The sequence below is a fragment of the Sinocyclocheilus anshuiensis genome, unplaced genomic scaffold, assembly GCF_001515605.1.
Source record: "Sinocyclocheilus anshuiensis isolate Anshui unplaced genomic scaffold, SAMN03320099.WGS_v1.1 scaffold58, whole genome shotgun sequence".
NCBI lineage: Eukaryota > Metazoa > Chordata > Actinopteri > Cypriniformes > Cyprinidae > Sinocyclocheilus > Sinocyclocheilus anshuiensis.
The window spans coordinates 87,746-103,763 of NW_015547688.1; the positions used below are offsets into that span (position 1 = coordinate 87,746).

At 37.6% G+C, this 16,018-nt stretch overlaps 1 protein-coding gene across 1 annotated transcript in view; it reads right to left on the reverse strand.

Moving 5' to 3' along the window:
• LOC107703354 (dedicator of cytokinesis protein 7-like) overlaps positions 1 to 16,018 on the reverse strand; it is a 76,603-nt gene that overhangs the window by 26,335 nt on the left and 34,250 nt on the right. Inside the window, exons 22-38 of the mRNA XM_016505946.1 lie at positions 14,941 to 15,113; positions 14,183 to 14,284; positions 12,321 to 12,407; positions 11,991 to 12,086; positions 10,020 to 10,160; positions 9,740 to 9,853; positions 9,270 to 9,440; positions 8,120 to 8,259; positions 5,334 to 5,503; positions 5,000 to 5,148; positions 3,595 to 3,777; positions 2,584 to 2,710; positions 2,414 to 2,498; positions 2,108 to 2,204; positions 1,863 to 1,997; positions 191 to 343; positions 1 to 86 (exon numbers count right to left, since the gene is read on the reverse strand). Of these exons, the coding sequence (XP_016361432.1) occupies positions 1 to 86; positions 191 to 343; positions 1,863 to 1,997; positions 2,108 to 2,204; positions 2,414 to 2,498; positions 2,584 to 2,710; positions 3,595 to 3,777; positions 5,000 to 5,148; positions 5,334 to 5,503; positions 8,120 to 8,259; positions 9,270 to 9,440; positions 9,740 to 9,853; positions 10,020 to 10,160; positions 11,991 to 12,086; positions 12,321 to 12,407; positions 14,183 to 14,284; positions 14,941 to 15,113 (2,209 nt within the window). The remainder of the gene's footprint in view (positions 87 to 190; positions 344 to 1,862; positions 1,998 to 2,107; positions 2,205 to 2,413; positions 2,499 to 2,583; positions 2,711 to 3,594; positions 3,778 to 4,999; positions 5,149 to 5,333; positions 5,504 to 8,119; positions 8,260 to 9,269; positions 9,441 to 9,739; positions 9,854 to 10,019; positions 10,161 to 11,990; positions 12,087 to 12,320; positions 12,408 to 14,182; positions 14,285 to 14,940; positions 15,114 to 16,018) is intronic.

The following is a 16,018-nucleotide window of genomic DNA, read 5'->3' on the forward strand; positions in this document are numbered from 1 at the left end:
CGCAAATGCTCTTCATTGAACTTCGTCGAGGTTCCCACGAGTGAAGACAGAGACATGGTAACCTGCATCTTGACACGGGCGAAATTCTACAGAACAGGCGAAAAGACAGGATAGAGTTGATCATATTTCTCCTCTATATGTAGGGAAAGCTGAATCAAGGTTAGGAGTTTAAAGTGACATTGTGCCTTACGTTGCCGATCTCAAAGTTCTGTCTCATGAGCAGGTAGAGGGAGGCGCTGGCGTGGCTGCGTACGGAGCTCACGCTGCTGCTGCAGTGCCGCAGCAACCGCAAACACAGATCGGCACAGAGCTCTGTGTCCTCCTCAAACAGCATCTCTGGGAACTACAGAAACACACGTTCAAAGCTTAGTTTCTTCTACAATTTCCTTTGTGAACTGTCAAAATAATATGTACACAAGGCTAACCTGAACAACAAGGGAAGGTCTTACAGATTCAAGTTTGTTTTATTTAATGACAATGATTTTCAAAAAATACACAAACAGCGTGAAGAACTATGTATTTACATTTCTTAAGAAAATGTGAGAGGTACAAGTCTGCACAATCTCATTGTAACAATGAAAGAATGTTGTCGGTGATTGCCAGGCTGCTTCTTCTTGTTTAATTTGCTCCAGTGTGCACTACAATAACTTGCACTAACCATTGTATATACTACCCTTTGGTATACCTTTCTTCTTGTCTATTTTATTTTTTTATTTGCATCTATTTATGTTTGTCTATTATGCCAAAACCCTGTGAGCTGCTAAACAGTCTTTTGTTGTTTAAAACAATGACAATAAAATCTATTCTATTCTATTCTATATAGCTGCTACTGTGTTTTTTTAGAAGTGATGGAGTGACATGGGGTTCTTTAATTGCCAGTGGAAGGACCAAGTTCAAAAGTTCACTACAGTTCAAAAGTTTAAGATCAGTAATATTTTAAATGTTTTTTTTTTTTTTTAAAGAAAATAATGTTTTTATTAGTGCTGTGTACTGTGTATATTTATAATGTATATATAAATACACACACAAACAGTATATATTTTGAAAATATTTACATGTATTTACATTTATATATTTATATTAATATTAATATAATTCTATTGAATATATAAACAACATTTTTCTGAAATATATACATATGCATGCGTGTGTATTTATATATACATAATAAATATACACAGCACACACACATATATTATGTAAACAAAAAACTTTTATTTTGGATGCGATTAATCGCGATTAATCATTTGACAGCACTAGTTTTTATTCTGCAAGGACACATTTGGTCAAAAGTGAGAGCAAACACACATTTATACATGTTGTTACAAAACATTTCTATTTAAAAAATATTAATACTTTTTTTTTATAATAATAAGAAACGTTTCTTAAGCATCAAATCAGCATATTAGAATGATTTCTGAAGGATCATGTGACACTGAAGACTGGAGTAATGACGCTGAAAATTCAGCTTTGATCACAGGAATAAATTACATTCTAAAATATATTCAAATAGAAAACAGTCATTTTAAATTGTACTAATATTCAACAATATTTGCTGTATTTTTCATCAAATAAATGCAGCCTTGGTAAGCAAAAGAGACTTATTTCAAAAATGAATGGTAGCGTGCATGTGATAGAATTTAATGATTTTAAATAAGATGGGTTTTGAACCGGTGTTCAGTAATTAGTAAGATCTAAACAAACACTTATTTAATGCAATTTACGCAAATTCCAAATGGAAATATTTTAGGCATGCATTGATATGAAAATTCTGGCTATTTTGTCAAATTACCCTAGTGCAGGATTGGTGTTCAGTAATTAGTGTTAGGGATTAACAAGCTCTGCTAACAACAGACACAAACCTTGTAGACCAAAGCTCTCTGTGTGCTGAAGCAGTGCTGCAGGAAGAGGGCGCTCTGGTTTCCTGCCATACTGTAGAGGAGGACTCTCAGCACACCACCCAAAACACTCTCCTTCAGCTCTGACATTACCACCGTCTGATGCAAAAACACGCACAAACACTTATGAACTATGTGAAAATGACGCATGTCGTAACACATGGTATTTGTAGTTAATGCATTCAAATGAGTCACAAAGTCTGCTTTACTTTGACAATGATCTCCAGTGTGTCCAGGGCTATGAGAGCAGCTTCTGTCGCCAAGTTTCCATCCACTACCGACTCCTGCTCCAACTCTGCCTTGGTTCTGCACAGAGACAGTGTTTACAGTAAGCTATTCATAGTGCCCATATGACACACACACACACACACACACACACACACAACTGTATGTGTAGCCAGTGATTGTGTGCTTCATTAAATCGACAGACAGCTAGAGCAACATCATTCAGATGTCCAGTGAATGTAAACAGCAACAAAAAGATATTCAGTGAGAGAAGAGGCAAAAAGACACACTTGTCCACTCTGTCTGCGTTCTGTCTCCAGTGAGTGACGTTTTTCCTCCAGCGGACGTTCTCCTGACCTCCGTAAGGACTGCGCTCTGAGGAACGCACAGGAACAGAGGTGAATGCCAAATTCAATGCTTTGACATGTACTCGCAGATACCAACAGAGCGTCCGTTGTACCTCTGCAGCGACGGACCATCTCCTGTCTTGCTCCGATGGTGCCCAGTATGGCCTCCTCCAGACGGGCCTTCATGTCCTGAGACTTCTTAAAGGTCAGACTGTTTATCCTCTGCAGGGCTTTCTTTCCCTGAGAAGAGGCACAATGAACAGAATGATCAAAAACTTGTCAACATGCAACACTAAAATGCACTATATAAAGCAAAAATTCCTGAATGTGTCAGAGGAAATGGAGTAACATAAGAAATGACTTCCAAAATTACAGTTCCAAGTTATTTTTTGAATTTGAAAGAGGTCATGTCATATTTTTTACCATATCCCCCCCCGTGGTCCTCGTATACAATGTTAGTAAAGGTTTTGTACCAAAAATAATAAAATTTTCCACCCTTTCTCTGGGCCTTGGAATTAAACAGGATGTTCAGCCAAATATAGGTTTAAACTGGCATATCCTCAACACAGCCTCTTTGTAAATAATTACATTGTGGAAGATTTATTAAAAAAAGAAAAAAACAAAGAAAAGAAAAGTCGAAAGTTGAATGCAATGATCCCAAACTGCAAGAACATGTTTTATATATTGCATTTTCAAGTTATAAAACATTATTTATTTCTTAAACATTATTTTTGTAAAAAAAAAAAAAAATGTGTATATATATATATATACATATATTTATTTATTTTTTAATAATGTAATGTTTGCAAATAAATATGGTATTATTAGTATACATACTAACCAGTCCTAAAAAAAGCCTTTAAAAGCTTTTCAATTTCAAATTCACTGATTTTCCAAGATTTTAAAAAGTGTTCGGAAGGATATGCATATCCTTTGGGAGTCTAAGCAAAGCAACAGGTGCAACATGATGTTTGATTGACCTGCATTTTACTCTTATTGCTTCGTTGGTATTTAAGATAAAACCGTTATCAATCCTCCTAAACTCTTCAGTACCTCACCATGACTGAATGGACAATGTTTCTAAATACCAAATAGTCATTACTGAGAAGGGCATGTGGATGTACCTTGTATTCGAAACAGGACAGACAGAGGTGAAGAAGATCAAGCAAGCGGTTGATTTGTGGCACAGACAGGTCTGAGACCCAGCGCTCCAACAGCCCAGCATCTGTATTCTTCAACACCCACAGGAAACAAACCAGCAGCATCCTGCTGCACTCGGTAGAGAGGGCACTACACTGACGGCCCGCCTGAAGAAGAAACAAACAAAAACACATTTACACTCACGCAGACAAAACACCACAAAGCCGACCGATTAGACATCACATCTGGCAGCCTGTTTGGGACAGACATATACAGAGGATGTCCTTACACACCCATATGTACAATAAACACTTAGACACACATGATCCTCATTCCCTCAGCCGCACACAAGCCATTAATATTAATATTAAAGGGGTCATATGATGCTTTTTTAAAGATCATTATTTGGTGTATTTCAGAGCAAAGAGTACACAGTAATTCCCCCTCTATTGGTGGAGAGCAGTACTGCAGCCAACAGAATGGACAGGATCCATATGAAGGGCTCCTCTAGTGGTGATATTAAGACACTGCAGCTGTGACCTCATTCAGATGAATGTGAGGGAAAATTCCAGAAATCCATGAATTAACACAAGTAATTCTATTTATGTTGTTTGCCTTTTCTATTTATTCCACTAGAACAACAGCATTGGAACATTATGTGGAAACTTTATGAGCATAAATATAGCTTATTTCTGAAAAATAAGAAAAATACCGTTTTTAAATTTGGGACTTTTTAGATAAAAAAAGAAGAAAGTACTGTACTGTGAAAGTACTTAGGGGAGCATGATTAGGGCATGTTGCAGGCCAGACTTGAACCTGCATTACCTGCATGAACACCAAGGCTTAATATGAATGGGTCACTGGCACTATGGAAGAAAAATAATGACAAATCGTTTTCAAATTTGGGGTAATTTTTTTGTGTGGCATTATTAAGAAAATATTTATATTTCAAATAAATGCTGTGATTTTTAACTTTCTAATTATCAAAAAAAAAAAAAAATCAGCTTTCACAAAAATATTAAGCAGCACAACTGTTTTCAACATTGATGATAATAATAACTGTTTCTTGAGCAGCAAATCAGTTAGAATGATTTCTGAAGGATCATGTGACACTGAAGACTGGAGTAATGATGCTGAAGATTCATCACTGGAATAAATTACATTTTACAATGTATTGTATTAAAATAAAAAACAGTTATTTTAAATTGCGATAATATTTCACAATTTTACTCTATTTTTGATCAAACAAATGCAGCCATAAGATACTTCTTTCAAAAAGGTTCACCTAAACATACTATACACTACTGTTCAAAATATTTGAACACTTCACAACCTTCATTCATATTCATACCATGAGTTATAAACAGTGGTCAGTGAGCAGGTACTCACCACGGACGGCAGAGTGAAGGGGTTGGCTTTGGAATGGGGGAGTGGTGAGCCAGCTATCGCCATGGCAACAGACTGGCTGATGGTGCCGTTGTCTGGGTCGCTATCGTCGACGAGCGCCGAGGCTTGACGTACACGCTGTGGGGACGTGTCTGGGACACACAAAGGTGGAGAGATACAGATCTCGGCTGAAATGGTTCTTTTGTTCAGTTTTTAATGACTGTGGAGCACTGACCTTTAAAAGACTATTCAACTCATAAACAGAGTTTATATAAATAACCGCAGAGATAAGCAGTCTGCTCTACTGTGGGCGCTCGGCTCACAGGGTCTCACTAACCGGTGAAGTCGTGAAGCTGGGCCAGCGTCTCCATGACGATGGGGATGAGTGGCAGGTAGAGCTGGGCGATGTGCGAGCGGACCTGGGGGTCTGTGTAGCGGGGGTCCGCATCGTGACTGCACAGCAGAGAATGCAGCGCACTAATGGCCTTCTTGTGTAGGAAGAACACACTGAGAAAGATGTGAGATGTGATTTGAGGTGTTGGAATCTATGCATTTTTAAAGTCCCATTTATAAAAGCAGTTCAAAGTTTTTTTCTGTGCTAATTTAAAGGGATAGTTCACTCAAAAATGAAAAATACTGCTTGATTTACTCACCCTCAAGCCATACTAGGTGTGTATGACTTTCTTCTTTCAGACAAATACAATCAGAGTTATATTAAAAAATGTCCTGGCTCCTCCAAGCTTTATAATAGCAGTGAATGGGGGTCGAGATTTTGAAGCCCAAAAAAGTGCATTTATTTTGTTTATTAAGTGCATTTAGTTTATTGTGCTTCAAAATCTCGACCCCCATTCACTGCCATTATAAAGCTTGGAAGAGCCAGGACATTTTTTAATGTACTGTATTCGTTTGAAAGAAGAAAGTCATATTCGCCTGGGATGGCTGGAGGGTGAGTAAATCATGGGCTAATTTTTTTTTTTAATTTTGGGGTGAACTATCCCTTTAAGGGTGAAATATGAAACTAAATGGCTTCAAACACGTAAAATATACTAATATTTTTTAAAAACTTCAAGTACTGTATCATTCATTTGTAATATTTTTTTCTATAGCTTGTAATTGATCACATACTGTTTACTTGGAAAATTGACAGACAAAAGTTGAAGAAATATTTCCTTCACTCAGAAATACTTGAAGGATACATGTTATTGTTTTTATTCAATACCATTAATATTTATATTAATATTTAACATGTTTAAACAAAGGAGTGTTCATCAGCATATTTCCTTTAAGGCTGGAATACACTAAACAGATTTTATTTGAACAGATTTAGAAACACTAGACACCACACACGTCAACTTTATAAATGGTTACAGAGAAAAATTGATCATACACAAAACGACTCGCATAGAACAATATATGAAGTGTTCATTTGCAAAAACCGATAACTTAATTATTTTTTTTTTTCAGAAATCACGTTTGTTTTTTATTGCGCATTCCAAGTAATATCAATCAAACTGCAGTTGGGTTGTTTTGATTAAGTAATAATAACTTAAACAAATACAGGTAATTTACAAAATTAAAGTTAATTGAAAGCATGTTTTTTTTACATATTGAAAGTTTGTTTTATTCGGTTGTTAAGTGGTGACGTAAGAAGCGCTGTTTCCGGGTCCAAGCCTCAACTCGCTTCACTTGAGAATACTACCTCAGCAGCCGTTTATGAGCACTGTTTATTCATATTAAACATTTAAGCTAAACGTTTTCAAACTTACGGTCTACACTACAGGCTTCATGCTCACAGCGTCCCAAACACAAATAATTTTTATATTTATTTATTTATATTTATATTTTCATTGTCTGGCTATCTGGGATTTCGGTATGGAGTTAAAGATTAGGATTACAATTTTTTTTGGTAGTATTATATCACGTTGTGAGTGTATATTAGCACCTTTTGTTGTTTTCTCGTGGTATCTGATAGAGCGTAGTGAGTTTGGACACGGAAGCAGTGACGCGTGACGTCAGACTTAACAAGCGGATAGCAAAAGCAGATAACTCCAACAGTCGTTTTTTGGCAAAAGCAGATAACTCCACATTTCATGTTTTAGAGTTTAAAAAAACACTCGTTTAATCTTTGTGATCTCCTCAGATGCCAATGTAGATGTCTGACAAACGTTGTTGTTGTTGTGATCATAAACTGTATGGATGTGATTACACGCAATACACCGAGCTTTTCCCTCACCATTGTAACGCGCTGCTTTTGCAAGGTTCCGTGAAACATTTCAGCTTTTATTTTCCTTTTTCGCCCTGAAGAAGATATCACAGGTTCATCAAGTTCGTCGAAATTATCCATCCTCGATCACTTTTAGTCAGCTTTGACAAAACTCCTCTCAGCTAGCACGTCCTTTCAAAGTGAACAGCGAATTCAGCGCGCTGATTCGCTAAAATGGACTTGTCGGCTTCTGTTCAAAAACAACAAGGGCGCTTGTCGGCTTCTACAGTAAAACGTGAACTCGTGATGCCTTGAAAGTGGACAAAACCAGCTTTTTTGACAAAATGTGTTTAGTGTTCAGATCGCGCTATATGTGGAGAATAATGCATGGCAATCATTCTTTTTTTTTTTAAAGTGGCGTTTATCGGTTTTTGCAAATGAACTCTTCATATGTTCTAAAATGTGCCAAGCATGTTTGATATCCTCCAACTGGATGGAATCATAGTCTGAAGCTAAAAGTAAAAATCATAGTCTGAGTTCATTATACACTACGTGATTTTTCTGTGAAATCTGTCAACTGCTCAAAATCTGCAGACTGACTCTAACTTTCGGCAACTAGCATTGACTCCAGATTCTAAATCGGGACAAAAACATCAGGTAAAACTCATGTACAGTAATGTATCGTAGTGTTTAAATATGATATCGAAATTGGCATTGTGAACTATGATATTTTACCATTATTTCTACTGATTTCTAAAATTCTGGGAATTGTTTCGAACACATTTGTTTAATTGTGAATATTATAAATCAGTACTTTGACCATAAGATGAAAGCAATCAGCTACTGACATAAGCTGGAAATGTCTATATGTGTCTCCCTAGTAAAATACTTGAGTGTGTGAGCGTAAGAGCGTTTCTCACCCCTCTCCATCTGGCTCCAGGATGAGTGACAGCTCAGCCAACAGCAGACCAGAAAGAAAATGCTGCTGGCGGAATGGCACCGACAGTTCGAACATGCTGACCACACCCTGATCCTGAACATGACAGGAGAACGCTGAGCTCTACAAGAGAACACACAGAAAATGCCTGCTTCAGCTCTGCCATAATAAAGTGACGTGCAATTATTCCCTAAGAGGATTCCACTGAGTGTGTCCAGCTTGACATAATGTGGCTGTATGGCAGACAGTCAGCAGACAGAAACATAACATCCATCATGACAGGATTTAAACTCTACAGTGAGAAACACTCCAACGCACAATTACAAACAAATCAGGAAACTCTACAGCACTGACACTAGATTTCTGTGGAGTATGAGAATGTGGTCAGTTTATATACACATTTGGAGAAGAGCACTCGGTCTAATCCACTCAAGAAAGCATGAACATCCAGCTCTCAAGAGTGGAACAAAACAAACATGTAATTATTGCCAAATTCCACAAAACTGAACTAGTCAAGCTGGAGGAGTAAAGTAAATCTGTCTAATTCTAATTAACATCCCCCACACATAATCACAGTCTGAGGTGAAGAATTAAATGAACGTTCAGGGATAGATACAAGTCCAGCTCTGAACTCAGAAATGTTTCTTGACCAGCTAATCAGCATAACTAAAGACTGGAGTAATGGCTGTGAACAAATATGTTTTTAACAATTTTTTTTTTTAATCAATGCAGCCTTTCTTGAGCATTTTATATATAGCATATTATTCAAAAATATTTAAAAAAATCTTTTCAAACTTCTGAACTGTGGTGTATTATTCTGGAAAAAGTAAAAAAGCTTAATAGATAATTACATAATTTCCCTGCACGTCATTTCCCTTGTATTGATTGTGTGAATGTGGTCATGAAAGTCATGTGGTCATGAAGGTCTAGATATAATCAAGTCAAACAGAATCTGCACCCTACACAGAAAGCCCCACACATTTATGATAACAACAATTTCTGTTTTTGTAAAAAACTAAGCCAAAAGTCAAGCTATTTTCTGTGATAGCTTGACTTGTAGCTGAAACATTCATCTAAGAGTAACCGAAAGTGAGCTAGTATGAAAGACTGTGTTAGTTTGTGTGTGTGTGTACCTGAGAGGTGGTGGAGGATGTGGAGGGTGAGGGGGACGCGGGGGGACTGAGGGTGGCGCAGGGCAGGTTCAGGGTGACGTAGTGCTCGTGACTGCAGACGATCCGTATGAAGTCCATCCTCAGCGCTGTCAGAGAGCTGGGGCTCTGTGCTGTGTGGAGCTTATTATTAATCTGAAGACCGAAATGCACCAAACTGTAATCTGTCACGAAAGTTTCTAGGGTGAATTCACAGCTGCACCTCACCTCTGCATGTGTCTTGTTCACTAAACCACTTGCAATCCATGTAAACCAGGCACTATGCGCACTAGTGTGCGTTTTACATTTTATGTGTACAAAGTCTAGTGATCATGGCAGAAGAAATTCATCAAATGATGATAAAACTATGGATAAGAGCATCATATATTCAGACTACACTACTCAAACACACTGAAAGCATTTTAAAATGTGTGCTTCTGTGTTTGTGCACGCACCTGCTTATAATACGAGCGGATGAGGTTGAAAACAAAGCCTCTGTCCATGAGAGACAGCAGGTCATTGAGGAAAAAGGCCAAGCTGCTGTTTAACCTGTCCACGAGCTCGACATCCTGAAATGCACAGATATTGGTTCAGACAAAGATAAGCATGCATCCTGTTGATTCATAACAAGAGTAAACAGTCATAAAACAGAGTATTAACCACCATAAAGTCTCACACATCCCCTTATCTACATGAGGTCTGTGTTCAGTAAAATGAGATCTGCTACTCTTTTACCTTGTGATATCTGCTGGCTATGTCTGCACTGATGGCACACACTAAGGCAGCGATGTCATCCACAAAGCGGTCTGGGAAGCGCTGGCGTCGGGGCATGTCCAGGCGTGAGGACAGGAACAGATGATGGGACATGCTCTTCACCTGTTATCACACACAGAAAAATGAGTGATACCATCTGAAGCTTTGATTCTGCCTTAAAAACTCACCAAACACAAGGTTTTTCAAAACCTGCATGACTAGAAATTATAGAAATAATTCAGTCAAACTATATGTGGGACTATTAACCCTTAAAAGCATGAATGTTTCGCCAATCATTATTACATATTCGGGTCTTTAGCGACCCGGACCTATATATCCAGCACGGATGGATCTCTAACTGCTGAAATAGCAAAAAATTATCTTGATATTTTAAGAACAATTACAGAAGAATAAAATAAAGCATATTTCGTTTCCTTTTGAAACTTAAAAGGGTTCAATTTGAGCAGATGATTTTACCATCGCTGTCATCGTCAGAGCGCACTTCCACAGTACATTCAGCATCTGCCTCATATTCACGATCTCAACCATATTCTCAAAACTATCGTTTTCAATGGCTTCATATTCAATATTTTGATCACTGGCAGCTTATTCACCACATCCAGAATCAAATGACAGTGATGTTTATATTTCATTACGTATAGTAATTGCTCTGCAGTAAAGCCATTCAAAACCAGTTCAATTTTTGTTTGTTTGTTTGTTTTATGCCTGCGGTAATTATGAGTGAAACATCACATCATCACTGTGTCTCAAACAGTGCCACCTTGAGGAAAAAATATGCATTGCACATATTGAGTCATCAGATATGTAAATATAGTTGTGCAGGAAAAAATACTTACACATTTACATACCTCGGGTCTCTAGCGACCCTATACAATTTTTACAAAAAATGAATCAGAAAACAGGCATTCTTTTATATTTTGCTATTTTTTTCTTGTTATATTGTTTATAATGAATAGATTGAGGAATACTAAGAAAGTTGATGTCTAACTTTAAAAAAATGAAGGAGGGAGAGGGTAGAGAACGATGTCCCGGGTTGCTAAAGACCCGAGGTATGCATTTAAGGGTTAAAGGGACAGCTCACTCAAAAATAAAAATTCTACATTTTTTATTGACAAGATGGTAAGTAAATGACAGCATTTTTATTATTTTGGTTGAACTAGCCCTTTAATTGAAAATTAAAAGACAGTTAAGAGACTATTTATATTGTTCAGAGCTCAAAAATAGTCAATTGTGCGCACATCATAACCAATTCTCGTTTTACTAAATTGTAAGCACAATTTAATAGCTCATTCCTCTCATTTTAAGTAAATAGTGTGTACAATATAATTTGTTTGCTCTGATTTGGTTTAACTAAAACGTAGCCACGATTTAGTAAAACGAGGGACCAAATTATTACCTTGTGCACAAGGTTTACTTAAAACGAGGGAATAAATTATTATATCATGTGCACAATTTAGTAAAACAAGTTTTTTTTTAATTATGTTGTGTGAAAGATTTTAAATTTTTTTCCTCAATGTCATGTGCGGGGCTCCGTAATATTCAGTAATCTTATCGATTTGACTGCACTAACTCTACCAGATGAGAACCAAATTGAGCTGGAAAATGGCACTAAACTTGCAACAAAGACACTGCTACTGAACTGACACTGACTTGAGCTGAATAATGGTACTATTGTCTTCTGTAGAGCTGCTTTATAGTTGAATTGAGTTCATTTCGTTTCATGCAATGAACTTTGCAACAGTGACACTGATATTGAACTAAAGTAGAGCTGCTTTTTTATTTTTATAACATCAACACTTAATACCTGTTTTATTATTATGAAGCTGCTCTGAAACAATCTGTATCGTATGAAGTGCTATAGAAATAAATATGGCTTGACTTTAGTTACTGATGTACAGTACAGTAAATGTAAAAGGTTGGAGGCCTACTGACCATGAGCTGGAAGAAGAACCAGGCCTGCTGTAGAGACGCCTCTCTCACGGTACTGGTGCTCACCACCCACTGGAGAACCAGCTCTTCATGAAGTAACTGAACGCAGAGAGCATTACAAAAATAAGTATATTACAAAATATCCATACAGAACACAACCACACAAATGCACACACACAATGAAGGCAGACTACTTTGAAATAGTAGTAATATGTGTGCATGAACAAGATGAAGTGGCTCAATGAATGAGCGAGTACATAAATGAGTGAATGAAGGAACAAATTAATGAATAGGAGGAGAGTGCACGGGTGAGTAAATGAGCATGTGCTCTACCTTCTTGGCGATCTGCCTGGAGGGAGGACAGAGAATGGAGGCAGTCTCGATGAAGGCAGACATGCGATTACAGGGACGCTCACTGGCCTGTAGACCAGTGGGTGAACACAGAGCAATGGTGGTGGTGATGATGATGATGACAATGAAGATGATGATGAAGAATGGAAGACAGAAAGATAAGAAGAAAAAAACGAGGGAAGAGGGATAAGACAATGCCTGCGACATACACCAATCCAGATCCTTTTACAAATTTAAAATAATGAAACGTAATCCATGCTATGTTAGGGATAATGTACAGTCACCCGGTCATCAATGCAAAATAAACCCTGACAACATGATTGAGGTCCTGTATAATCCTTAAGGGGTTTATTTTGTGGTTACCCGACTTATTACATGGCTATGCACCAAAGAAATAACCGAATACATGAAATAATGTAAGGGAGGATCTAATCATATTGAGGTGACATTGAAGTAGTTAATTGCATTGGGTGAAACATTGCATATGTAACCTAGGTTTTGTTGCTCCATCACTGCAAGAGGCATGTAATGTTGTTGGTATTGTTGGTAACTAGACTTCTACCAAGTTTGACAGGCAAGAGAAGTACAGCACACGAAGGCAAGAGAGATGAGGTGGTTGATGAAAAGGAGGAGGCATGAACGCAACTTTCTACACAAATGCGCACACATCCTCAGACACAGACAAACATACATAAAAATAAAGCCAAATGGACAGCAGCAGAAGAACTGGCAGAAGATTACGGAGTTTGATTACAGAAGTAATACCAGAGTGAATGCAATAAGAGCATACAGGATGACATGGTGTAGGGCTGGAATATGGACTTAGCATTTTAGCATATAAAAGTTGAGAAAGGGGAATTAGGGTGTAGGGGACAGTAAAACTAATTTGGGTAGAGTTTGGGACACTAACAAGTCATGTTGGGTTAAGGGTTTGAGACAGCGACAAGTAAAGACAGGGTTAAGGGTTTGAGAGTAACATGCAATGTTAGGGTTAATTAAGACAGTAACAAGTAATGTTACTGTTAAGGATTTGAGACAGTAACAAGTAATGTTAGGGTTAAAGGTTTGAGACAGTGATAATGAAACTTATGGTTAAATGTTTGAGACAGTAAAAAGTATTGTTAGGGTTAAAAGTTTGAGACAGTAACTATGCTTGAGTAAAAGGTTTGATACAGTAATATGTAATGTAAAGGTTAACTTGTTCAGACAGTATTAAGTAATGATAATTTTAAAAGTTTAAAATAGTAATAAGTAATGTAAGGGTTAAGGGTTTGAGACAGTAACAAGTAATGTCAGGGTTAAATGAGACAGTAACAAGTAATGTTAGGGTTAAAGGTTTAAGACAGTGATAAGAATGTTACCGTTTAAAGTTTAGAATTGTAACAAGTAAAGTAAGGGTTAAGAGTTTGAGACAGTAACAAGTAATGTTAGAGTTAGAGGTTTGAGACAGTAACAAGTAATGCTAGGGTTAAAGGTTTGAGACAATAACTAGTAATGTTAGGGTTAAAGGTTTAAGACAGTGATAAGGAATGTTACTGTTAAAAGTTTAAAATAGTAACAAGTAATGTAAGGGTTAAGAGTTTCAGACAGTAACAAGTAATGTTAGGGTTAAAGGTTTGAGATGGTAACAAGCTGCACTGAGACAGAGACCGTAACAGGTCATGTTAGGTTGTATGTTTTCAGAGAATAAAAGGTTATATTTGGTTGTAGAGATTGAGGTGGTACAAAAAAATGTTATGGCTAAAAGTTTATGAGGAGTAAAAGGGTCTGAGGCTACAGGTTATATTCGGGTGTATGGTTTGAGGCAGTAGAGAGGGACATTAGGGTGTAGGTTTGATTGGCACCTGCTTGAGCTCACAGCTGGAGTTGGGGTTCCGACGGAGCACTGTCCTTGAGCCCCCTGGAGCGTAAGCAGAGTTTACCCAGGAATGTGAGCGGTCTATCCCCTGCTTATCCACCGACGACACAAACACACACCACAGTGCAACACAGGGGAGGCAGAACAGCCACATACAGGTGCCACAGGGAGGGGACGAAGTGCAGGAACAATAATTAATTTAGAGGAGGGTGGGAGACAATCAGGGCACAGTGAAGGAGAGGAGAGGGTAAGAACAGCAGTACCATAGCAAAAACAGCACAATTATTAGCAGAGCAATCAACAGCTAGCACAGGAAACATCTCACAGTCAATCTCTGAGCCTGCAGCTCCAGCACAAGACAGTAAGAGAAAAACTATTTAACGATTTTGATGAATCTGCTAATCTGTTTTTTTTTTCTTCAATGCAACATTTTCAGCATTTATTTTTTTCATAGAAATAGCTTTGTTTTGCGAAGTGATGACACTGATTAATGATTAGTTAATCCAATTTGTTGTAAAATAACTTTACTATTAGATTTTATTTTATTGATTCGTTTTCCCCCAACAATAGAGAAAACAGAAACTGACTGTTTAAAAGACAACAACAATAACAGCAGCTATCACTTAAAGTGCTTCTTTTAATACTCATTTCCTTTTACCTGCATAGGCAAGGTAGAAATAATATAGGACAGAGTGGCCACACTGCAGTAACAACCAATCAGAAGACAGAGGAAGAGCCGCCCACCTTGCTGCCGATGATTCTCTGCACCTCCTCGTCAGGGGTGGCTGGAGTTGAGGCCAGGTCAGGGTTGGAGTTACTCAGGCTCTTGGAGCGGGACAAGAGCAGGCTGCTGGGTCTTGCCATTGCCCTAGAGAGCGTGGCATACTGGATGGGGAGATCATACGATGCGGCTCCCACTGAAGAAGGAAGTGAGACGCACTCAGTGCATGAACTTAAATAAGCATTCTGCTCTTGAGATCCAATGAGAGGGAGTATAAATGCGAATAAAGCATTTACCACAATACATAAACACTGAGCCCCAGAGAAATTAATCAGCACAGTTTAAAGGTTAAACAACGTTTACAGTTTTAGCAACGGTTCAATAACTCTACGGTACACAAAAGGGCATTTTCAAGACTTCAAGTTCACCCAAAATGAACATTTCGTCATCATTTAGTCACCTCCAAATTAATCTAAACCCTGATTATTTTATTTCTTCATTGAAAGATGTATTGCATTTTGTATCTCTGAAAACTCACACTTTAAAGGGTTAATTCACCCAAAAATTTAAATTGTCATTAATGAATGAATGAATGAATGATGCATTTATACAGCGCTTTATTGTGTATTGTTGTACACCCAAGGCGCTTTACAATCATGTGGGGGGGTGGGGGGTCTCTCCTCAAATGGGGATTATTAGGAGGCCATGATTGACAAAGGCCAGGGGGGCCTTTGTCAATCATTAAGTGAGTAATCAAATTACTCACCCTCATGTCGTTCTAAACCCGTAAGACCTTTGTTCATCTTCGGAACACAAATTAAGATATTTTTTATGAAATCCGAGAACTTTCTGAACCTCCATAAACAGCAACGCGACTGACATGTTCAAGGCCAAGAAATGTAGAAAGGACTATGTAAATTAGTCCATGTAACATCAGTGAATGAGAATGAGAATATTTTTTGTGAAAACAAAAATAAAGACTTTATTCAACAATTTCTTGAATGTGGTAGTTGTGTTGCTCTTTATGAAGGGTCAGAAATCTCTCGGATTTCATCAAAAATATCTTAATTTGTGCTCTGAAGATGAACGAAGGTCTTACAG